The 23,733-nt window shown below is 40.6% G+C and overlaps 3 protein-coding genes across 4 annotated transcripts; 1 reads left to right on the top strand and 2 right to left on the bottom strand.

Moving 5' to 3' along the window:
* The first annotated feature begins 77 nt into the window (after nt 1–77).
* Nucleotides 78–8,713, top strand: ankrd13d (ankyrin repeat domain 13 family, member D). 2 transcript variants are annotated; one of them, XM_022189601.2, is made up of 17 exons: nt 78–969; nt 1,061–1,196; nt 1,282–1,406; nt 1,703–1,748; nt 2,468–2,611; nt 2,980–3,169; nt 3,433–3,499; nt 4,052–4,133; nt 4,441–4,502; nt 4,603–4,733; nt 4,895–5,052; nt 5,444–5,557; nt 5,823–5,995; nt 6,366–6,445; nt 6,874–7,107; nt 8,173–8,255; nt 8,379–8,713. In XM_022189601.2, exons 1-16 carry the CDS (start codon nt 886–888, stop codon nt 8,234–8,236), a joined length of 1,890 nt encoding a protein of 629 aa, XP_022045293.1. In that variant the 5' UTR covers nt 78–885; the 3' UTR covers nt 8,237–8,255; nt 8,379–8,713. The 2 variants fall into 2 exon arrangements, with proteins under 2 accessions (XP_022045293.1, XP_022045292.1); XM_022189600.2 differs by having other exon boundaries at nt 79–451; nt 799–969; nt 8,173–8,713.
* A 1,442-nt stretch (nt 8,714–10,155) lies between these two features.
* LOC110948180 (signal-transducing adaptor protein 1-like) lies at nt 10,156–15,866 on the bottom strand. The gene is made up of 10 exons (XM_022189603.2): nt 15,494–15,866; nt 15,079–15,150; nt 14,097–14,213; nt 13,919–13,975; nt 12,972–13,162; nt 12,621–12,752; nt 12,256–12,325; nt 10,654–10,756; nt 10,403–10,576; nt 10,156–10,310 (listed from the first exon to the last, which is right to left on the bottom strand). Exons 1-10 carry the CDS (start codon nt 15,593–15,595, stop codon nt 10,156–10,158), a joined length of 1,173 nt encoding a protein of 390 aa, XP_022045295.1. The 5' UTR covers nt 15,596–15,866.
* A 3,810-nt stretch (nt 15,867–19,676) lies between these two features.
* On the bottom strand, nt 19,677–22,964 carry LOC110948145 (paired box protein Pax-5-like). Its single transcript, XM_022189547.2, has 6 exons — nt 22,756–22,964; nt 21,452–21,649; nt 21,328–21,368; nt 21,145–21,252; nt 19,962–20,087; nt 19,677–19,876 (listed from the first exon to the last, which is right to left on the bottom strand). Exons 1-6 carry the CDS (start codon nt 22,962–22,964, stop codon nt 19,842–19,844), a joined length of 717 nt encoding a protein of 238 aa, XP_022045239.1. The 3' UTR covers nt 19,677–19,841.
* Between the last annotated feature and the right edge of the window lie 769 nt (nt 22,965–23,733).

Below are 23,733 nucleotides of genomic sequence, written 5' to 3'. Positions count from 1 at the left end.
GTAGGACTACATCTAGCGTCGGTCCTCCCTGGCTCCACCCAGCATCTCTCCATAACCTGGAAATAAAGCGAGCCAAAATAAATAAATAACGGTGCTGCAGCTGTAAATACACATGATTGTGGCAAAGCTGGAATTAGCAGAGGATCACAGCAGGCTGACAGATGTGTTGTTCCACTGCAGTAGTAGTCCGACTGGACTCAGTGCTGTCGCCTGCAGCTGTCAGCATCGTGTCGGACGCCCTCAACTCGAGTGACCTGGATGTGAAACTGGAATAAAGGCCGAGTCTTGCTTTATTTTGATAGACGGTCACAACCCTGCGATACAAACGGGATGGTTGCTGCAGCAGCGGGGAAGCTAGCTAACTTCATCAGCCGGCGATTTCACCCGCTTTTGTCTCCAAGAACGAATTTATTGTAGAAGAGAAAAAAAACAACAATGAAGAGACACTAAGGTGCGTTTTGGCCGGCTAAATTAGCTGTCTTGTATTGAGCAGAATGGAAAACGGGTGCCAAGAGGAGCGGGGAACAATGTTGTTATTAGCCAGTTAGCTAGCGTTAGCCCAGCTAGCTGCTTGTTAACCACATCAAATTAGTGGGCTGAGTTAGCCAGGCTAACTCAGCCCACTAATTTCAATAGGCGCACACAGTATTCTAGTTTGTTTGCTGTCTAACGTTAGCTACTTGGATTGATTTACTTAGTGGCAGGTTTACTCAGTGACACGCCTCTTGCTTTCGGAGTTTACCAAATTTCTGCTGTAAACAAAGCTCGCTAGCTAACCAGCTGTGCTGATCAACGCAGAAGTCGAAGCTACAGTCCGCGGTGGTGTCACTGCAATCTGTTGGCTGCACAATCGAGAGCTTTACCACTGTTAGGCGGAGGACAACCATGGCTCAAGAAGCGTTCCCTTTGCATTTTCTGGTCTGGAACAATCAGTACCTGGAGCTTGATCGAGAGCTGCAGAAGAAGGAGGTAAGTGAGGAGGCTTGATGGTGCTTTTACAGATGCGCTAGCTGTGTCGCACTGCATTGCGCTGATGCTGCTGGTGTGTTCGGTTCTGCAGCAGGATGTGGAGCGTCTGGATCCGAGGGGGCGCACCCCGCTGGAGCTGGCTGTGTGCCTGGGCCACCTGGAGTCCACCAGGGTGCTGCTCAGACACTCTACAGACCCGACACACTGCAGCGCACAGGGCTGGACCAGTGAGTGCTCTGATGTTACTCCCAGTTTCTTGCTGCTGAGGGGATGAGAAGCAGTTTCTGTGATTAATGTGGATGTATGGTTCAGTCTTGCAGGAGGCGGTGAGCACCGGAGACCCAGAGCTGGTCCAGCTGGTGCTTCAGTACAGAGACTTCAAGCGGGCCACTGAAAGACTGGCGGGGATCCCAGAGCTGCTCAGCAAACTAAGACAGGTATCTGACTGGAAAATGTGACACCTGCCCTGCTGGACTGACAGTCACAACTGGATCCTTAATCTTTCCTCAATGCTTTGTTGAAGATTAAAGTAAAGGTGCTTTCAGTGGGGACAAAGATTAACACTGCTGTGTCAGAATATCTTGACATCAGCATCACTGTTTGCTTCTTACATATTCTCAGCAAGTCTCAAGCTTTACTGACTTAGGATCCACAGATGTAAGAAGACATCATACACTCATGGAAGGCCTTTGTTTTCGTCTAGGTGAAAGATTTTCTTCTCTTTCTTTTGCAGGCTCGGGACTTTTATGTGGAGATGAAATGGGAGTTCACCAGTTGGGGTGAGTGTGTTTCATTGATGTGTTTTCACAGAGGTCAGTTTCAGCACCACAGCAGCTGGACAGCTCCCTCAGCAGCAGATGTCGCTCAGCAGACTTTGAAAGACGTGACTGTTTAATCCATAGTGGCCTGATCATAAGACAGGGGAGGTTGATTTGAAAATGTAATCTACTCCAGTTGACTGAAACATTGCATGAAGTGTCATTTGAACTGTGTTTGACAGGACAACTCAGAAAGTTAGTGCAGTGTGATGTGTTTGAAGCTGGAGATGCTCAAATTATTTGTTAATTACATCTTGCAACTTATCGTCTTAGTATCGTTATCAGCTGGTGTTCATCATAAAGATCATAACACATATATAATCCCAAAGCTGTATGCAGTTATAATTGTGTATTATTTATAGTAGCTGATAAATTCGAGAAACAAATGTATATTGGCCGGTCATTGTTATAAAACTCTAGTGGTTACAATTCTAACATATGGTGTTATTATTGAATTAGTTTGTCTTCTGACTTGTTTCATAAAATGTATGATCAGTCTCATTTTTAGTTACAACTCTAATATAATAATCTCTAATGAAATTTTCTAGAACAGCAAACTATCTTTCATTAAATCTGCCTTTCTTTTCACTGCCCTTTCTCTCTTTGGTTACCTCACTCTTATGTCTGCTTTGTTACTTGTTTCTAAAAGGCATCTCTTCCTTCTTCTTTTCTCCTCTCAGTGCCCTTGGTGTCAAAGGTGTGTCCCAGTGACGTATACCGAGTGTGGAAGAGTGGCTCGTGCCTCCGTGTGGACACAACCCTCCTGGGCTTTGAGCACATGACGTGGCTGAAAGGACGGCGCAGCTACATTTTCAAGGGTGGAGGTGTGTGCTGTTTGCTCCTACAGTTGCCGTTACATATGCACAACTAACTGAACAGTTAAAGCTGATAGATGCTGAGCTCAGCTTAACAATGTGGATCTTAGAGTGATAAAAGTCTACTCATGGTTTCCGGTCAGGTACTTTGAAGCCCGGCAGCTTCAATTGTCTCATGACCTGGGTCTTTTCTCGAAGTCTCATTTCTGCTGGAAGCTTGAATGTTTTTTTTTTTCTGACTTTATAATGAGTCCCGTGATGGCTTTTAGTCAGTCCATAATATTGTAATTTTCCTCCTATGCCCATACCTTGAGTAATTTATGTGTCTTCTGATGTTACAGTCCAGCTGTTTGTGCTGACTGTCCTTGTCTTTTTAGATGACGGGGCGGTGGTGATGGAGGTGGACCATGAGAAGCAGGTGGTGTACACAGAACCGCTCGTGTTGTCCCCCCGTGATGCCCCCTCCCTCCTAGCAGCCATGCAGCCATCGCAGGAGAACACGGCCCAGAGGCTCACGTCGCCCATCGTCTCCACACACCTCAACACACGCAACATTGCCTTTGAGCGGTAACAAGCACATACTGTGTACAAATAACCAGAATGGTCTTGCGATACTTAATCACATGTCACACCTAATTTGTTTGTGTTTAAAAGCTATTTATACGTCTCATCTTGTTTTATGGAGCTGCTAACTTACCTGAAAGTATGTCAGCACAACCTATCCCTCATTATGTGTCCACAAACATGAATCACATCCCCATAGTTACTGATACATAAATACTGATAATGTCTGTGCGATTAGAACTCACTTGGTTTCACTGCGTTTTTAGAAATAAGTCGGGAATCTGGGGCTGGCGTTCTGAGAAGAGCGAAGTCGTCAGCGGGTATGAAGCCAAGGTAAGTACCAACCTGCTTCAAATGGTTTTCCAGAGGTATTGGGTTCTATTTGAATTTACAGTAATGCAGTTTTCTGTATTACTTACAAATTATTTAGCATTGCCCACACTGTCCTGACAAAGATCAATGCAAATGTCAATCAATCAAACTTTACACAAGCTTCAATTAATCTTCTAAATAAAAAAATGTTTGTTTTGAGTGCATTTTTAATTACATGTTTGATTTACAAATTGAAGAATGTGTCTGAATCTAGCAATGTAGACATTTAGTGTTTTATTGTCTCGTCTTTTAGTCAGAGTTGTACTTTTGAGTTTAGAAATTACTTTTTACTGAAGATGTGTGGGCAAGAAAATAGTGTGAGAAGTTACAGACAAAATGCTATTTGGTCTTTTAAATGCGGGAGAGACTCCAAATCCTGACACAGGACCATAGTTTTACAGCTGTGACCAGATCTGCCAAGCAAACAGATGCAGTGCCAGGTACTTTATGAAAACAAAGTGATCAAAGGTGTGTTTTCAAGAGTACTTTTTCTTTGTATGGTGTTGTGTTTAGGTTTACAGTGCTACCAATGTGGAGCTGGTGACTCGGTCGAGGACAGAGCATCTATCAGACCAGGACAAGTCAAGAAGCAAAGGTGAACACAGACTACAACTTTACCCACAGAGAAAGCTGGTGTTGTACCCTTAGAACTATATGTATGGACTGGGGAGGCAATATTTTGTCAAAAACGGTGATACTGTTCCAGAAAAGGACTAAGACTGTTCATTTCTTTTTATTCACAATACAAACTTTTCTCTCACTTATTTCATTATTATGTTGTTCAATCTAAGTAAAATTGCCCTCGATAGATCTCATGCTTTCTTTAAACAGACCATATTGTGTAGAATGCATCAGTTTGTGGAGCAGGTTGATGATGATCGCTCTTCCTCATTCCCATTCAGGCTCAAAGACTCCTCTGCAGTCTTTCCTGGGGATTGCTGAACAACATACAGCTCACAATGGGGTAAGATTCTCCACTGTGCCTCTGCATCACCACCCACACCACCTGCCGCTTCCTTTGATGAGCGCTGTTACTGACAACTCCCTTTCCATACTTCTGTCAGAGCAACGTGTCCCAGTGCGCCAGCCCTCACAACCCCACAGCCATCACAGCTGAGGAATACTTCAACCCAGAGTTCAACCTGAACGGCCGGGACATCGGACGTCCCATCGAGCTCACTAGCAAAGTCCAAAGGTATGGTGGCGCCATGTCAGCATAAAGCCATTCACACGTTCACCACCACAGCAGCACCTCCTAACTGATCAGAATGATTGAGGATTTTGGAGCATTTTGATCAAAAAGAGACTTAAACCTCCTTTTATTTGTTGCTGTCTGTGGCTCTGCGTCCTTTCTAGGTTTAAAGCAACGCTCTGGTTGAGTGAGACTCACCCTCTGTCTCTGGCTGAGCAGGTGACGCCCATCATTGACCTAATGGCCATCTCCAATGCTCACTTCGCCAAGCTACGTGACTTCATCACCCTGCGCCTGCCGCCAGGCTTCCCTGTCAAGATAGGTGGGTGTGTATGCAGCTCAGGCTCGTTTAAACCTTAATTCCAGAGCTGTGGGTCTGTAGCTGTATTTCTGTACTAAAGCTGTTAAACTAAGCTAACTTGACTAGAGCTTTACTCTGAAGGTGGCTTTGCGCCTAGTTTATACTTCTGCGTGACTTGATGCAGACGAGCTGCATGCAAAATGTGCTGTCACATCATGGATATATTGGCTAAACTCGCTGATGATTTGAGAGACTGTATTACCCACTAACCCCCAAACCATCTCACAGACCAGCGCCGTACCTGGGGTTACATCATTCTCTCTGGCATTTGTGGTTTTTATGATTTTATCTATGCGGTCGCTGCCAGAACAGTCGATCAACTGTCTGATTTAACTCCCCCTCCGTCTTTCAGAGATCCCTCTGTTTCACGTTTTGAATGCCAGAGTGACCTTCAGTAACCTGTGCGGCTGCGACGAGCCGGTCAGCTCTGTGACGGTTCACAAACCAGAGAGCTCCGAAGAAGCTGGTAACCACTGACTCTTGCGTACACATGTACTAAATCAAAAACATTTACTTGTGCCCGGTATCTTTAAATGACAAAGGACTCAAATATACTTCAAGTCCTTACATTTACGTGTAATACATGAAGACCTAGAACTCCCCATTTTACAAAACTGCAAGGGTAAGCTGGCCAGTTCCAGCAGGTTCCAGCTGTACACTGAGGAGATAATCAACAAAATTCAAAATAATGCCTTTTTTGCACAATTATTAACCATCTTATCATCTTTTAGGTCAGTCTCCGCCTCCCTTCCACTGTGAAGTGGACCCCTCAGTGTTTGAGCCCCCTCCAGACTACACCACCCTCGGTCCGGGTCGCAGCGAGCCAATGAGGGACGAGGATGACAACCTGCTGCAGTTCGCCATCCAGCAGAGTCTGCTGGATGCTGGCACAGAGAGCGACCAGGTCAGAGCAAAGCCTGATGGTTATCTAGTCTAAGTCAAAGATTAAAATGGTTCAGATGGTGTCAATCATCAGACTTTGGTCCAGACGAGGACCAACTTTTGCCCTACATTTTTTCTTTCATCTAATTTTTCCAGTTTTTTTCTCATCTCCACCAATAAAACACCTCTGATGTTAAATCCTCCATCACATTACACTTAAAAACAAAAATGAGAGGTGTTACTTTTGTTGCTTCTTTAAAATTAAATCCTCACTACTGTTGAGGGAATATACCATTGTAACATTTTTGTGCATGCGTGATGTTAATGCCATAGCCTCTCTATGTATTCCTTTACATCTAAAGCCAGTTCTAAGGATAATTTCTGCTTCTCAGGTGACTATCTGGGAGGCCCTGACCAACAGCCGCCCTGTGCCCCAGTCTCCATTGTACGAAGAAGACTCTCAGCTGGAGAGGTGAGCTGACCCTCAGGTTTACCTGTCTTGTTTCCTTATTTTACAGGATGTGTTCACATTGCTTAAACTGGATACATCACTACAGTTCAACTTAAGTGTTAATGGAGTGTATCAGTTAAATACAGTTAATCAGAATTTATTGTCAATAGGACCATTTCCATTTGTTACTGTAAAATCTTCAGGAAGTTTAAGCCACATCTATTCATATCTCTTCCTGTTCATGTAAATCTCTGGGAAATAATTTAATTAAACATCTCTAAATAGAGTCCAGTGATTAGCTTCTTCTTTCTCCCTCTCTTGAGAACAGCAATTCCCCTTCATCCTGTAATGAAGCCCTGCGGTGAAACGATCCTGTTAAGAAAGCCGTCTTTGTTTAATAATACTTGAGTTGAAGTCTTCATATCCTTGTTGCTTGTTTCTCCCCCCAGGGCGATCCAGGAGTCCTTGTCCATCTCACTGGCGAGCAGAGAAGGAGAAGACATGGCCGACCCCAGCCAGCCCGCCTCTGTCTCCCCGTTGGACCCCACCGCCAACTCTCCGCTCTCCTACAGCACGGTGACCGACCCGCGGTTGTCTGGACACTTTGGCGTGGCGAGCAGCTTCGACGAGCAGCTGCGTATTGCCATGGAGCTGTCGTGCAGGGAGCAGGAGGAGATGGACAGGTGAGGCTGGAGACACGCGTTAGTTTACGCAATACAAAAATAACTTGCCGCCTCTGCAAATTTCCCACCACCGTTTCTTTTCGGTTGTTTTATTTCAACAAAGTGTGCACACGCGGAATTTTACAGTCTGCTCTTTCATCTCAAGCCCACAGTAGAGTGACAGCACCTTGACGTCAGATTCGAGGGTGGAATCTCGTAGCGTCATCTGTTCATGTTGTTAGTTGTGCCCATCATTGTGTCGTGTGTGTCGCAGGATTTATGACGTTTGATGGTCATGTAGTGAGACCCAGGCTGGATTGACTAATTGTTGCCTGCTTGAGAAAATCAGTCAAAAAAGAAAAGAAAAACAAAGTTCTAATATTTTTTGGTTAATTTTTAACCCACTCTGTTCAACCTTTTCACATGTGTCTAGGGTTACATTATAGGAACCTAAGATCAGAGTATTCACCAGGAATCATCCTTACCAAATATATTTTTCTGGAAGAAAGTCCTGTGGGAAAGCAGCCTTTTTGGCATGTTTGTATCTGTTCTCTGAAACCTGTCTTATGCACTAAAAATAAGACTCCTTGTCCACATCTCATTAATGCAACCCCACAAATATCAAAGCCAAATATTAAAGTGCTTATAACAGTGATATAACTGTTCCAGCTTGTTTGCTGTAACTAGTTCCATTATTTTTATGGTAATGGAAGCTTACAGTTCATCTGTCTATTGAAGCATTTTTGGAAGAGAGTTAATGAATGAACCTGCAAACAGCGGTTCATTAGTGGCTTTATAAGACATTTGGGCATTCCTTAGTGGGGAAAAAATGTTTGTATGAAATGACCCCAGTGATACATCTGAACTTCCAAGGTCAGTGCTCCCGGGGTTTAGTGCGCTCAAACAACACAACGGAAATGCTGTGTTCAACAGATTTTGTTTTATTGCAAGTTCCCTCAGTAAAAACCTCAGGAAGATGTTAGGACGACATAAGAGAATAAATATCTCTGGGAAACAATCATTGTAAAATGACAGGTCAGTCTTTGTTCTGACCAATTGGCTTTCTTTCTTACTTTCCTTATGCAGAAAGCGTAAGGAGGAAGAGGAGGAGCTGGAGAGGATTCTGCAGCTGTCACTCACCGAGAAGTAGTGTAACAACGGCAGCAGAGGCAGGTCTACATCGGGGAACAATCATCTTAATTTATTATGTTTCTTTCTTTTGCTTTGTTTTTTTTTTAAATCCTAAGATGTTAAGTTATTACAGATGTTTTATTTGTCTTTCTCACATGAAGGCTGCTACAACAGAGTGTCAAGGACCTGAATAGGAGAAATATGAAGTAGAGGGTAAAGAAGAGATGAAACAGGTACTCTGAAACACACTTTAGTGAAGGAGACAAAAGGGAGAGAGTCTTTCTCTTTTTTATTGAATATTTTTCAGAGTCTTGCTGTCTTTATTGAGTGATGAATGATCCTTAAACTTTAAACCTATAACATAATCTGTGATGATAAAAACAAGAAAATACAATCTTAATGGAATAACTTAAATAAAAATATGATTATAACATTTCAAACATTTATGTTGGCTTACTCCTACGTGTGAAAAATAAAGAATAATGATCATACTGGATTATGCTTTTTTTTTCTTTACTAATGAAGAAAAACAAATAAGGTAACGGTACACACACTGCTAAATAGATAATGTGTTCTGTTCTTGACTAACTGAGCATATATTCATAGAGAAGCCTTCCTTAGCTCTTCTGCTCTAAGCGATGATGGAAAGGTTTTATTGTCTCTCACTTTTTCTCTGGTTATTTTTTTTCTTTGACACCAAATAGCAGCTGATCCAAACTACATGTAGAATTGAGACTTTGTAATACAAAACACTTCTGCAATTGTCTTTCTAGAAAGAAACAGCTTTGTGCACAATAACCAGCTGTCACATTCAATTTCACACTTTAAAACCACAAACACTGAGTGAAAACACAAGCAAAAAACAGGTATCACATGTAGATGAAGCTAAAAAAAACAGCCTATTTTCTGTGACCAATCAATTGCTTTCTCCAATGTGAGTATTTCTTTGTTGTGCTATCTTTGGACTTACTTTTGAAAACATTTGAAAACATCACTTTGGTCTCTTGGAAACTGTTATTTTCTCACTTTTCAATCGATAAATTGAGAAAATAAATGTAAGCTGTTGCTGGAATTGAAATCGTACGGACACTGAGTCCTGAAGTTGTCCAAAGCAAAAAGCTCCTGAGCTCTGATCTGTGTTATCATTTAGACTCAAAAATGTACTACAGTGAAGCATGATTAAAAGGTGACAACGCAGTTTTATGTAAACATTTGTTCATTTAGAACTTAATAATGGCCCAACAAGGAATTTCAGTGTTAACGTTTCGCCCTTGCAAAGTGAAAGTCCCTCTAATTTGTCCTGGCTTTTTAAAGTTGTGCTCCTGAAGTGATGACAGATCTGGTCATAAGACTATTTAACAACTGTTTAGAATCAAACCGTGTGAGTATTATGGTTTCTGTCTGTTGACCCCCAACTGTAGCTTAGACTTAAGAGATTTTGGAGGTGATCCGCATCACCTCCAAAATCTAATCGATTGTTACTTTTGCTCTTCCGGACATTCTGTAAAAATTTGGTGAAAATCCGTCCATGACTTTTTGAGTTATGCTGCTAACAGACAAACAGACACACACACAGACAAACAGATGGCCTGGCGGAGGTATGCGCTCTCCGAGTGCTTTTCTAGTATACAGATGTTATAGATATTTGGCTTCATTTTTCCCGGATAGCATTGAAGCAGGCTTCTAAAAGAACCTGGACAGCGGCACCCACATAACTTCAGTCTAAGATTTCTGCTTTAAAGTAATGAGAATTTTTTTCTTTTGTAATTTATTTGCTGCATTTTTTTTAAACTTTGCTCAGAGAACATGAGGGAGATTTTTGCAGCACTTGCAGAGACGGAATGAAGCCAAATCCACTGGGAAACGTGATTTCTGAACTGTATTTAAAGGCTTCACATGTAATTAACAGACTTGAACAAAAGCAGAAAGCTGAGTTCCTCACATTGTCCAGTTCTTCGTAGTCCGTTCCGTCATGTTGGGGTTCTTTCTTTTAGAGTGATTCTCATAGGTGACAGCTTCCTTCTGGTCACGTTCAGCGTAGAGGTTTTGCCTCCGTAGCTTTAAAGCTCCCTTAAGCTCACTCTCCATGTTTGCTAGTTTAGACAATGACAAACACTCATTTAGACTGACTTTACTGGCTTATTACAAAAACCTGATGGAATGTGGGATCATTATTCACTCTCACCAAACTTTAGGTCATGATCGTCAGGAACCGCATAGTCATTGTCCTCGTGTTTGTCTGGAGGAGGCTGAAGCACCTCTTTGGTCTTTGAACGCATCATCGGTGCTACTTGTGCCTTGGGTACTTGTTTAGGTGTAGATGAGGTGATGCTGATGCGCTTTGGAGCAGACGATACTTCTGTTGAAGACATAAAACAGACATTTGTGAGGAACTGTCTACTCATACTAAATTATTTCTCCAAGCAGTGTTCTCACCGATGCGAGTGTCGTAGGGCTGAGACACAGCGTAGGGATGAAGGCGGTACTCTGTCTTTTCTAGGAAGTATTTCAGTACATCATTCATGGAGGAAACCTTCACCTACAGAGAAAAAGTTTAATTTCTATTTGCATAAAATTACAGCAAGGTTTCACTGCAGTGCTCATACTGGTGATTAAGGTAATCTTTATAATCCTGTTTCATGACTACTGGTCATAATCACGGATCTTTTCAGCTTCCTTGTTTCGGTAAATACAGGTTGTGTGTGACCTTTGTTCCAGCTGACACTGCAGGTCAAAATAATGGTTAGTATTGGATTGCCGTCTGTCAGATGCTTCAATAAAACATGTAATGCTGAACATTGCAATAAACCGAGAGAGCAAATGGTCTTAAAATGTTCAGGCTACTTCAGGCATAATTTCACACAATAGCAATGTTAACAGAGTGTGAGTATTATGGAGTATTTAATGAGTAACGTGATGATAATGTTCTATAATGCAGTGATGGAGAGTCGAATTAGCGTGGCAGCAGGATGTGGTGCCATCACAGTCAAGATTAAATGAAAAAAAATACACAGTTTGGTTTAAACAGGATAAACTGAGATCCTGAAGGACATACAGATTTCAACAGTGATTTGTTTCTACTTCTGTCTCACTGCTGAACAAACAGTAGTTCAATGTAAACTCGTGCCTAAGCGTTTTATCTACACGCTTGAGATAAAACGCTTTGGATTCCAGATTTTATGTTCTACTGGAATGTCTATCAGTTTTACACAAGTGCATTACGTACTCATATTTGGACGTTTGTCTTGAGGTAAGCATATGATTTAGATGGGAATGTTTCAGTACATGGTTTTATAGATGTATGGACGTATTCTGCGCCTCGTTTCTTTTTTTTGTTTTACATTCATGTTGTCTGTAGTTGTACGGAGCTGCACGACTGTTAAATTTCCCGTTGGAGGCAATAAAATATATCTTATCTGAACACGGTTAATATTCCATTCAGCTGTACCTGGTTGTTGCTCTTTTTATGACATATGGTGGATTAGATGCTGACATTATATTAACATGAACCTGAATTCTTGTGCTTGTTGTCACTGCTGTGCTTGAGACATCCGATAGCTTTCTTATTTTTATAATTGCTATTGTTTGAATAACTAATAACTTTAAATGTTTTGTCTTGGTCAGTCTTTGGAAATAGTCTTAAAGTGTGACATTACACTGAGGGTGATCACACAGGCTGCTGGTTGTTATGGAAACCCAGTGTTCACTTCCTGTCCTCAGACTTTGATTCTGAATCAGTGAAAAATTTCACCTGTGAAATAACATTTAGCTTAAAGCCTACACTGATTTTAAATTGTTTCCCTAAGAACTATAATAAATAAATGAATACTTTCCTATCTTCAGACACTGGATGATGCCATTTAAGATGGACTGTCTCAATATGTGTTTATTCACTGCACCGTTTCACCAGGATCCTTAATTTTCTTTGTGGGGCATGGTGGTCTTCCAAGTTTAATTTTCTCACCATATTGAGCAGCAACCTTTGAAGGATTATTATTTGTAGTTACTCTGTTAAAAGCTGTGATCTGTGGGACTTACTGGTGTTTCCAGTTCAATGACAAACCCTGACTTTGTGGAGGTCAGTCTGTAGTTCTTTACCACGGGCCCACTGAAACACACATTATGAAATATATGTTATTCATGTAACAATGAGACACTCTTAGGTTAAAAGTTGCATTTCTGTGCTTCTTTTGTCATACGTGATGAGATGTGAGGTGTGATTCAGATTATCAGATTATTTTGCAAATGGAAAATTCCCTATTAATTTGTATCAGTTAACCTTAAATTGATTGTCAAGTGCTTCCTGGTGGATGTATGTATCAAGTTAAACCGAAGAAAAGGTGAAAACCATATATGCATCCGGCCAATTTATTTATTACAGAGGACTGGATGGATTGTCAGACCTGGGTGTGTGCTGTCTGAGTGTCAGGGCGTAGTTGTTGGGCAGGGTGGACGGGCGGAGGATGATGCTTCCGTTGTCTGGATTCTCATTCAGCATCTTCTCAGCCTCCTGTCGAGTCACATCGAAGAAACACCTGCAGGGTTTAAAGTAAAAAAACAAAACAAAACAAAAAAAACTCTTCATTCCCGGATGTGTTGTTTCAGACAGGCAGAGACAACATGTTCATCAATGTGTGAGTGTAAAAAGCAGCAGTTTGCATCGTTGTTTTTTGCATGTACTTGAAGACAGTCACTGTTTTTAACTTTTACAAAGAAAAAAAATATATAGCAAGCGGTTCTTCAGTTGAACTTACGACGGAAGCACAGGGGCTGACTTCTCTTCGGACAGTGAAGGGCCTGAACCTGAGGGCGGCAGGAAGGGCGGTCGAGGTGGAAGGGTCGGGGCTCGACACAGTTTAGGCTTTCTTGTCTTCTCCTGGTTCAGAGTCTCCTTCAGCTGCATCATCTGACCTGGTAACAGCTGCAGCTCACTGGGAATCTCCTTCTGCAGTTCAACAGCATCACATCAAATTCAAATAATTACTATACTGCATAATATGTTAGGAGATAGATCCTTGTAACTTCCGCAGAAAAATTTATCAGACGTATCGTTTCTCCCTGCAAGGACATGCATTTAAAGATGCACCGCTATTAAAGGAAAACAGATCAGAATAAGAGGAAATATTGTTGAGTTTAGGTACAGGATTTTGAAAAAATCAGTACAAGCAAGAAAAAAGCAGCCAAAACACTGTCAAATATGAAGTTTTTTTTACATTTTCATGAAAAGGTTGCATTAAAGAAAACAGTTGTCTTAAAAATAGTTATCCTAAATAACTACTGCCTTACGATCATTTGTTTGATTTATGTTCAGACGTTATCCCCTTTTCTTGTCTGAACATTTTACTATACTATTCCTGACCTTTTATTTCTGTTTTAAAGGAAGTTTGTCTTTCAAAGCGGAGACAAACACTTTTCATGATAACACGAAGCAAAGAGACTTTTAAACACAGGCTAAACTGTTGCCTAATTATTGACCAAGAAATCTTTGTTCCTGTTGTTTGCATTACATACAGCTACAGCCAAGACACACACACACACACACACTTCATCTATCATTGGAAATTTGAAGTCAGATGATGAGGGTTTGTGTGTTTTTTTATTTTAATGAAAACCAAGTAATGTCCTGAACATTCAGCAGCAACTGAACCAAATCTGTTACCAGATTGTCGCATCAGTGCGTGAGTTGTGTATGTTTGCTTACTTTGCCCACAGTCAGGATGAAGCCCCTCCACACCTCTCCTGTGTCTGGATTGTTCATCTGCACCGTCACACACAAACAACACACACAAATATGTGACAGGAAAAGATGAATCCTTCTACTTTAAAGCACATCTGTGAAAAGCTGTGAACTATGTCAGCCAGCTTTTAGTGCAACAGACCTTCAGCTGCAGCTCCTCTGTGCTCAGACTGAGGGTGAAGATGGTTGGTTCCTTCTTTTTATAAGAAGAGTCTAACTCCATGGACTTCAGCTGCTCCAGGTCCACTTTCTCTGTGTACTAACAAATAATCAGATGTATGCTTGATTACCAAAACATAGAGATGTCAGTTCTTCCAGTACTTCCTTACTGCCATTCAAATGCTTTTGTTTCTACTTTTTTGCACTGAACACTCTTAGAAGTAGAAGAGCCTCGAGGAACCTTTAGGGGTTCCTCACAGTTGCCAGTGTAGAGAAAACTGGTTGTTTTAGGAACTGCTCGGAGAAGTTTGTTAATTTTATAATACTGTAATTGTAGTGAGTTTTATTTATACTGGATGGTGTTGTAGATGTTCCTAAATATATTAGAGATACCTGTTCCCATTTTGGCAAACAGGAAGTTTGGCATTAGTGCTGAGAGTCATTTGCACACAAATCTGTTGGCAGAAAGTCAGACGAGATTTCTCTGCCCAAAAATACAAACCCAGTCTCTAGAACTTCCATTTAGTAACATCTCCAATGTAGTTTGAAGGAGCTGCATGATTTAATAGCAAAAAAAACCTAAAATACTTTCTTTGCATGTTTTTTTCTTTTTAATTGATAATGCTGAAAAAACTTGCCATTGTTTTATATTGGACCAAAATCAACATTATAATTCTATCAGCTTTGTTTTTTTTCCTACTGAATAAATATAGTGACACAATCAAAGTAAAACTAAGTGTTTCCATAAATGTAAAGTGTCAGTTAGCTAGCCCTATTAAAGAATCCTCTAGAAACCTGAAGCTTCCTCCAAGAGCCCCTTAAACGAACGAGGTACCTTAAATATTCCCAGAGTTCCTTGAGGCTGTCCCTATTCTAAGAGAGCACAGATTTGCATTTGTTCAAGGAAAAAAAACTGTTGAATTAATTCTACACACATTTTTATTACAAGGAAACGGTTTACTTACTGTATCCTGCGTGTCGTCTTTGTACAGAAACAGCGTCGCTCCACGAAGTTCTCCATAGAACTTCTTGAAATCCTGAAAGTTATTTGTTCTTTGAAATTTCTCCCTTTGATACATTTCGATATTATCCTTCACACAGTGACTACAGGTAATTATGTGCATAAATACTTCAGTTCAAACTTTGCATTTGTATCTGAAATCTGTAGTTATCAGTAACTCTGCAGATAGTTGGACAGAAAGCACATGACACATTAGTAGCTGTAGATCATCATTATGAATTAGAATGCTTTGTTAAACAAATGTATCTCCATAAATTCACTTTATGGACTTGCTGACAGTACTCTCTAGTAGCTTTTTACTGTTATCTATTTAAAATTCCTCCACTCCTGCCTTCAGAACTTCACCATTTCCATCTTACCTTCTCTTTGGTGAGTTTCTTCTGCAGGTGTCCAGAGTGGTACAGAGGCAGAGCTGTGATGGTCTCCCTCCTTTTGTGAACAACTCTGGGGTGCATAGACATCGTCCAGAACTCAGTCAGACTTGCCTGCCTCTTCTCGTCTGCTCTTCTCGAGCTGTAACTCTGTTATGTCTGTTAGTCCAGTTGTGTGGTCATTAACTAAGAGCAAAGAGTTGAGTCCTCAGAGAGTTTTGTTCCTTCTTGTTTCTTTGTGCAGCTCTCAAAGCAATGATGAAAAAATATTGAATTTTGTGGTGTTTCTGAGATTAATGATATATAAAACTGCAGTGATAAGCTTGTCTCCCGCTTTTCCTTACGTCTGAGTGCTGTTTTGCATGAGAATGTTCTGAGAATGAGGAAATGCAACAGTGATTTATAAAGAAGGAAGTAGTTAGCGGAAAAAAAAATACCCACATCAAAATCGGCCTTTGTACTTTGATCCTGGGCATTACTCAGGAGAGACAGTTTTCCACGGCATTCTCTGGAGCAATAAAACGACAGTAACGTCAGAGGACATTAAACTGATTTCCCGTACATTAATTTTCTGGAGACTTTCCCTAAGCCTAAATACTTGCATAACCGTCACTTTTAACGTCACTGTGAAACCTGTTCAGCCTAAAATTTATTTTATGGGAACTGCTTTTTGTCTGTGAATAGGGGACGTTTGTGAAAGTGTAAGGAAACACACACACACACACCCATACTGTGTTTTTCTATCATTGTGGGGACATACCATTGACTCCCATTCATATCTAACCCCTAACCCTTACCCTAACCCTAACCTTAACCCAGACCAAAACAATGCCTAACCCTAAAGAAACGTTTTTGCACTTTTACTTTTTTCAGTAACAACAACATGGCCAAGAAAACACTGTTTCCCCTCACGGGGACCCAAATGAGGTCCCCACAAATGACATTTCTTTTGGTTTTCCTATTGTTGTGGGGACATTAGGTCCCCACAACAATAGCCAGCACCTGATCACACACACACTTCAAGTTAAAACTCGCAGGAAGTGTAAACCTGATAAATTATTTGCGTTAAACACAAATAAGGAGCTGAGTGTCAGTGTGGCTGACACACACAGTGAGTAGGTCAGTGTTCAAATACAGTTTAGACAACTGGATGAATTCAGTTTAGACTATCCATACATCCATTCTCTCTACGCTGCTTTATCCTCACTGGGGTCGTGGGGGGTGCTGGAGCCTATCCCAGCTGACTCGGGCGAAGGCAGGGGACACCCTGGACAGGTGGCCAGTCTGTCGCAGGGCTACATATACAGACAAACAATCACACTCACGTTCACATCTACGGGCAATTTAGACTCATCAATTAACCTCAGCATATTTTTGGACTGTGGGAGGAAGCCGGAGTCCCCGGAGAAAACCCACGCATGCACAGGGAGAACATGCGAACTCCATGCAGAAAGATCCCAGGCCCAGGCCGGGATTTGAACCAGGGATGTTCTTGCTGCAAGGTGTAAGTTCTAACCAATACTCCACTGTGCAGTCCAGTTTGGACATTTTTTAAAAATGTTGTACACACACACACACACACACACACACACACACACACACACACACACACACACACACACACACACACACACACACACACACACACACACACACACACACACACCTGGCATTAACCCATTTTGGTGGGTTTTCTGGGTACTGGAGGAACAGCAAACTTTGCATGACATCAAAAAATTAATTGATTATCATTATTTAATCATGAATAAATCCATAGAGAGAAATATATTTATAAAACCATATTTGTATAATTCAAGAGAAAAGAAGTGGTGTCATTAAATTTGTTGTGAATTGTGTATATATCATATTTTGAATGTGATTGAAGACATTTTAATAAATGGAAATAAATAGAATTTACTTTAATAAAATCAAAAGCATCCTTGAACATCAAAAAATCTGACATAGAATGCAAGACCTACAGTACAAACAGCTGTATAAATCTTCCAGTAGCAGATACTCCATACAGCAGGCTGATAAGAAGAGCAGAAGCTTCCTAACATCAGATTATCGGCGTCGCTGTGGCACTGAGGAGGAATCATTCTTAATGTTTAACTGATGTTTAGCAACATACTATCTGGTTACTCTGCTAGATGTCAGTTAGTTCTGTCAACATCAGAGAAACTCTTTGCTAATGATGCTGAAAGTCAGAGTGTTTGCGTTATTTTCCCATTTGTCAGAAATATTTCACTTTGGTTTTAACGTTGTCTTCTGAGGCTACTTGAATAACATGAAAATAACACTACAGTCAAAATAATACATAGACATATAAACCAAGTAATTTAGGTAGTTCTAAACTGTTTTAGTGATTATGTCAGGAGGCTGCACTATGTAACACACAGCAGACACTTGAGTTAGGATAAAAGAGAGAAGTTAGAATGGCTGATAATTAAAGCTCAACCAAAACACGGCAGGGATATTAGATTCATTTTTAAGAATTACTGCAGTCCATAATTTTGTCATCTTTGTTATCCATCTTGGAAGAGGAATCTTTGCAAAGCTGTTCTTCTTCCTTTTTTCCCCATCAAAAGGTTTTTGGGAGGATTGAAGCCCATTTAATTGTGTTTGTGACATTGGAATGTATAAAACCAACCAACTTGATTTGACTTGCCTTGACTTGAGACACTGATAGGCCTGGCTTGTGTTTCACTGAACGCCTTCTCAGGCTTTCTGATCAGGTCTCGGTTTTCGTTGCCTGGACCTAAAAAAAGAGTGTCAGCTGCCTGGTTTCACACTTATGCCACTTCGTTCCTGGAATCCACAACTTGTCTCAATATGCTCACAAAAACTAAAGCCTAAAATGAGCATTTATACTGGGGGGAACCCAGCAGGTGAGCTGCTGGCTCAGTTTTGTAGTTTTGTTGTTTTATGAAAGTGAGTCAGTCAGCTATCTTGTCTGAACCAGTAGTTCTAAGGAGTTCCAGCTTGAAAGTGACGCCTCAGTTTCTGGTAATGCTGGTAAGGAGTACTAAACGGTGATATATTACAGAATCTCACAGCAGAGCACAGTGAGTTTACATGCAAACTACTCATACAAGTACTGTCACCTACTGGTGCCACCTGTCCACTGTACTGGCTCTGCTCCCTTTAGTAAAAATCTTCTTCTGACAATACCAGTAACTTTATACTTGAACTGAAATCCTTGAAATCATTACACTTAAAATAATACTTTGGTACTTGATTAAGTTTGTAATAATAATAAAGCTCCATTTAATGATTATGTCCATTCACTTTCACCTTGTATATATACGTTTGCACTATTTCACTTTGATTGATATATTTATTTTGCTACTTTCTATCTATCTATCTATCTATCTATCTATCTATCTATCTATCTATCTATCTATCTATCTATCTATCTATCTATCTATCTATCTATCTATATATATACATATATGTATGTATACATATATATATATATATATATATATATATACATATATGTATGTATACATATATATATATATATATATATATATATATATATATATACATATATGTATGTATACATATATATACAGGTTTCTCCCATTTTTCCTCATGTAAGTTTTTACCTTTCCCAAACTGAGAATCTAAGGACAGAGATATTGTGTGTTGTAAAGACTGTAATTTTAAGCCTCAGAGGCAAAATGAATGAGATATTTGTGGGATGTCTGTTGAATCCAACAAACCCTCATTTTGCTAATAGCTTTGAATGATATGCAGACAAATATTCACGAATTGCAGAATTTTCAACATCTTGCAGTCTGTATGTATCAGACACAGTAAAAAAAACAACAAAAAAACCATTTGGCTCCACGTGTTTGTTCTCTACATGCCTCTTGCAGACTGATGTCCACTGCTGGCCACATTTCTTTCTCAGTGGTTTTCTGTGACCCTGCCGGTCCCTTTAGCAGCTCCCATTTTCTCCTTTAATCCCTCATGCTGGAGGGGAAGGCCGAGGGGAGACGCTCACAAAGGAGAGAAAACAGTCTCTGTTCTCCATCATGGGGCCCCTAATGATGCTCCTCCTCAACCACTGGCTGAGGAGAAAATGGCCACAGGGGTAACAGGGATGGGGGATAATATCCTGGACTGATGAAGCTCTATTAGGCCTCTGAGATAACAGCATGTGTACGCTCCAAATTATGTAAATAAAACATGAAACGTGAGGCATGTCTTTTCAGTTTTATTTCAGCATGTTTGTGATTCTGCCTTGATGCTGTGATGAACACAATTTCAATTAATCTAATTTTGTTTTTTGGCAACAACAGGAGGACATTCTTTCTTCTCGGATCTGTTACTGCCTTGCTCCACAGTACTGGCATGAAAGGTCTAAACAAGAGGACAGATAAGAAAAAGATGCATCAAAGCTGGACTCACAGGTAGGACAAGTGATCATATTTCGATGGAGACAAACCTAATAGATTTGGATCATGATTAGCTGGTAGGCTGGGGTGAAAAGTCAGGCAGGGGTCATACTGTTCCCAGGTATCACAGCAGGAACATGGCTGGTTGTGGTTCACGCCGCGGGAGACGTCGCCTCCTGGAAAAACAAAACATCTTCAGCCTGGGTTCTGTTTTATTTCCTCTTCCTACCTCCACTCCTATCTTCACTTGTTCTAATTAGGAGGATGATAAAATACATGCATGCCTGCGTTTCCAGGGGTAACTATGCATATTCATCTGTGCGGTCTCTTATTCTAATGCCTGCAGTGATGGAGGAGAGAGTGGCCTGTAATGAGACGCCGAGGCGAGGGGGAGGCAGAGGGGAGGCAGGCTGGGAGGACAGAAGCCTGGGGAGGTGAGGTGGGCCTCCTGCTGCGGGAGTCGCCTCAGTCAGACTAATATTAACACAGGACCACCGGCTTTACACATCGGTCTGCTGTGTGGTCTGGAAACAGCAGAGAATCCGCCGTACTCTCTGTGTCTGCTCTGTGGAAGCGTCTATCTCCATGAAATGTTTCATCTCGTGCTGGATTTTACATGAACAGAAGTTGCCGGTGGAGAAAGCTCATTTGTTTTTTTTGAAATTTAAAACAGCTTGCTTCAGAAATGTTCTCACGACAGTGTAATTTTCTTGTTTTTCTGCTTTAAAACTGTCACTTCTCAAAAGCAAAACTAAATAAAACATGGCTTCAAAATCACTGGCATCCCCCTGCAGGTTTCCTGACACAAATACAATCAAATGGGAAGATTCTGAGACTAAATATAAAAAAGAACAAACATCGTAAGTCATTAGGAAGTTGCCCCACATACGCTAACTCCAAAAAAAATCTTAATTTAGTTATATACTCTAAGTATGCAGGAAAAGTAGTGTTACAGGACACCACTGCTCACATGTTGTGGAGTGTGCAGCAACAATTGGTGGAGCGACTAACAGAAGGCAAAAATCAGCTGAAATCAACTACGGACAAGAGAGCTTAGAAAACAAACATACTTTATAATATCTCTGAAAAAACATTCCTTTCTGTTTGTTCTGTGTGATGCAGTAAATCCACAGCAAGCAGAAAGAGCCTGTTAAGTCAATACAACTTGTACACTTACATACCTGCACATCCAAATACACAAACACTGATCACGTTCACACACTCCCATTTCACCTTCTTTATGTTTGCTGGTGTGTGTTCTGAGTCCCAGAATCCCGCTGATAGAAAAGCTGGACTCGGAGGAACAGGCTGCTCCCATGGCAACAGATGCTGCTGATGGCACTGCAGCGACAGAGGTCAGAGTCGGGAAACATTTGTGAGAGGAGGACAGATTGACCAAGGACAGGAAAAACTTACCAGCTTCACTGGACTCAGGCTGGACTCCGTTCCTGATGATCCTGAAAAGACAGTGAGCACGTTTAACGCTTACATTAAAGATGTGCTTAACCGAACACGCTTGTACACATGAGGTCTGTGATACCGGTTGATGGAGCTGATGCTGGGAACGCTGCTGTGGTCACACACCCGCTCCAGCATCAGTCGGTCTCGGATCTCCCAGGCGAACATTGTGGGGTTGTCGTGTTTCAGGTGAAGGATTCTTTGCACGACTCTGGGAGTGGCCACTTTGGGCTTCGAGCCTCCAATCATTCCTGGTTTGATGCTTCCTGTTTCATTATACCTGAACAAACAGCGTTGATAGGTATCTGTCAGAAGGGTTCGTATTTTCCCAGGGACAACAATTATCCAACAATTATCTTTATCAGTAACAGACAGGCTGACTATTAATCTTATTGACCGCATTTTTTTAGTTACTACAGTTTTTTTTTAAATATTGAAAACTGTGCATCACTACTCCCTGATGCCCAAACTAACATACCTTTTTATCTTGCTTTGTCTGAAGAACAGAAATGCAAGAAAACTTGATTTTGAAGCACTTTTGCTTGAAAAATACTTCAGCTGTCAAAATTATATTGTATCACAATAACTAATCAATTTTTTTGTTCTACATCCGTTTCTAAATGTCTCAAGAAGTAATGAAATAATAAATATCACAATAATAACAATATATAAATAACAAAACAAAACCAACAAATGTGAAAATCTGGCAGTAACCAAAAACTATGTTGAAAAAGCAACAACAACGAATAAATAATGAAAATAATAGTAAATTTCTGTAAAATAATGATTTTCTATGGATTTAAACACAGTAGAAGTGTCCTACTGGTCACACATTGTGAAAGAAAAACATAGTATTGATTTGATGTGGACCATATGTACAGTTACAGTTATTTTAATAGACGTTTTCTGTAGTTTAACAAAACAGTGAATATCTGTAAAATATGTAAAATACCATTTCAATTTGTTTACCATTTTAAAGCCTGAATATGTGCGATTTGTCTTTCAAACAATGGCAACTATCTGCAAAATAATGATATTTATGTCTGATTTAAATACAGTATATAAAAAAGAATATAATTGTACAGTCAAACATTGTAAAAGAACAAATTACTATTTGTGAAATTACAGATTTTTGATGTGAATCTTATTTACACCTTTGAGTTCTTTCTTTCTTTCTTTCTTTCTTTCTTTCTTTCTTTCTTTAAATGAACACATTCTGTCTGGATTATATTATCTGTAATTGAACAAAACAGGAATAATGAACTAAAACAAGGGACAATAACAGGCTCAAAAGTGGCATCCAGAATCTGCATCAATACAAACATCTACTATCTATTAACTAATAGGAAATAATAATAAGAAGAAGCGTGAGTAAAGTTCGTGCACCTGGACAGTATTTTGCTGACACAGCCGTGACTGACTCTCAGACGGCGGGAGATCTCACAGGGACGAACTCCCCGCTGAGCGAGCTCCACGATGCCCTTCCTCACCACGTGCGGTAACGGACGTCCGTTGATGAAGACTCCGCCGAGCTGGTTCACCCCGCCGTGTCCTGTGCACCGGAGCGGATCAAAGACACACCAATCAAAAGGCATGGCTGCGTAATGACCGCGCACTTCACCTAATTCACTGTTACCAGAAAAGGAACAACTTTTTTTCTGCGCATTGGAAGCACTTTAAAGGATGAATTTATTCGGAAACATGTTTACTTACGGTGCGTAACGGCGAAAGGAACGTGTCCAAAACGCACCTCCATCACACAAGTCTGGACTGAACTTCTCAAGCGTCGGTTGGAACAAAGTGTAAATATTTTCCAGAACGCAGTATTTCCATATTATTAGAAAACTGAATAAAGCTATGCCTCTCCGCTATACTTTGAATAGGCTATCGGAGCGACGGGTGGGAGTCTCTGAGGGCGCACGGAGGCGCTCAGCTGGAGGCGCAACAGTTCATTCATGTGAGAAGAACCACAGACAAGATGTTAGAAATAGGCGACACAGAGTCACGAGTTCACATCCTTGTGCCTCCCTCACTGTAAATAAAAAAATATTAAATAAATATCCTTTAGAAACGGCGAAAGTCTGGCTGCAAGGATACCAGAAAAAATGGTTAAAAAAGTGGATGTTCCAAAAAATACATATGAATAAATAAATAGATTAAAAATCGATCTGTAATCAGTCTCTATCAGTACTACCATTGATCCTTCAGGGAAAATTCTCTTTTCACATAGCCCAGGAAGCCAGGATTTGTTCCTTCACAGAGTGTGACTGTAAAATTACAATGCTAAATTTGATTTCTTTTTCTTTCTTTTTTTAAACAAATATTTGGCATTATTTTCAGTTTTTAATCCTTTATTTTACAGTT

Source organism: Acanthochromis polyacanthus, chromosome 10 (assembly GCF_021347895.1).
Source record: "Acanthochromis polyacanthus isolate Apoly-LR-REF ecotype Palm Island chromosome 10, KAUST_Apoly_ChrSc, whole genome shotgun sequence".
In the NCBI taxonomy this organism is placed as follows: domain Eukaryota; kingdom Metazoa; phylum Chordata; class Actinopteri; family Pomacentridae; genus Acanthochromis; species Acanthochromis polyacanthus.
Note: the sequence above shows the minus strand (reverse complement) of the source record. Positions and strands in the feature narration are given on the sequence as shown.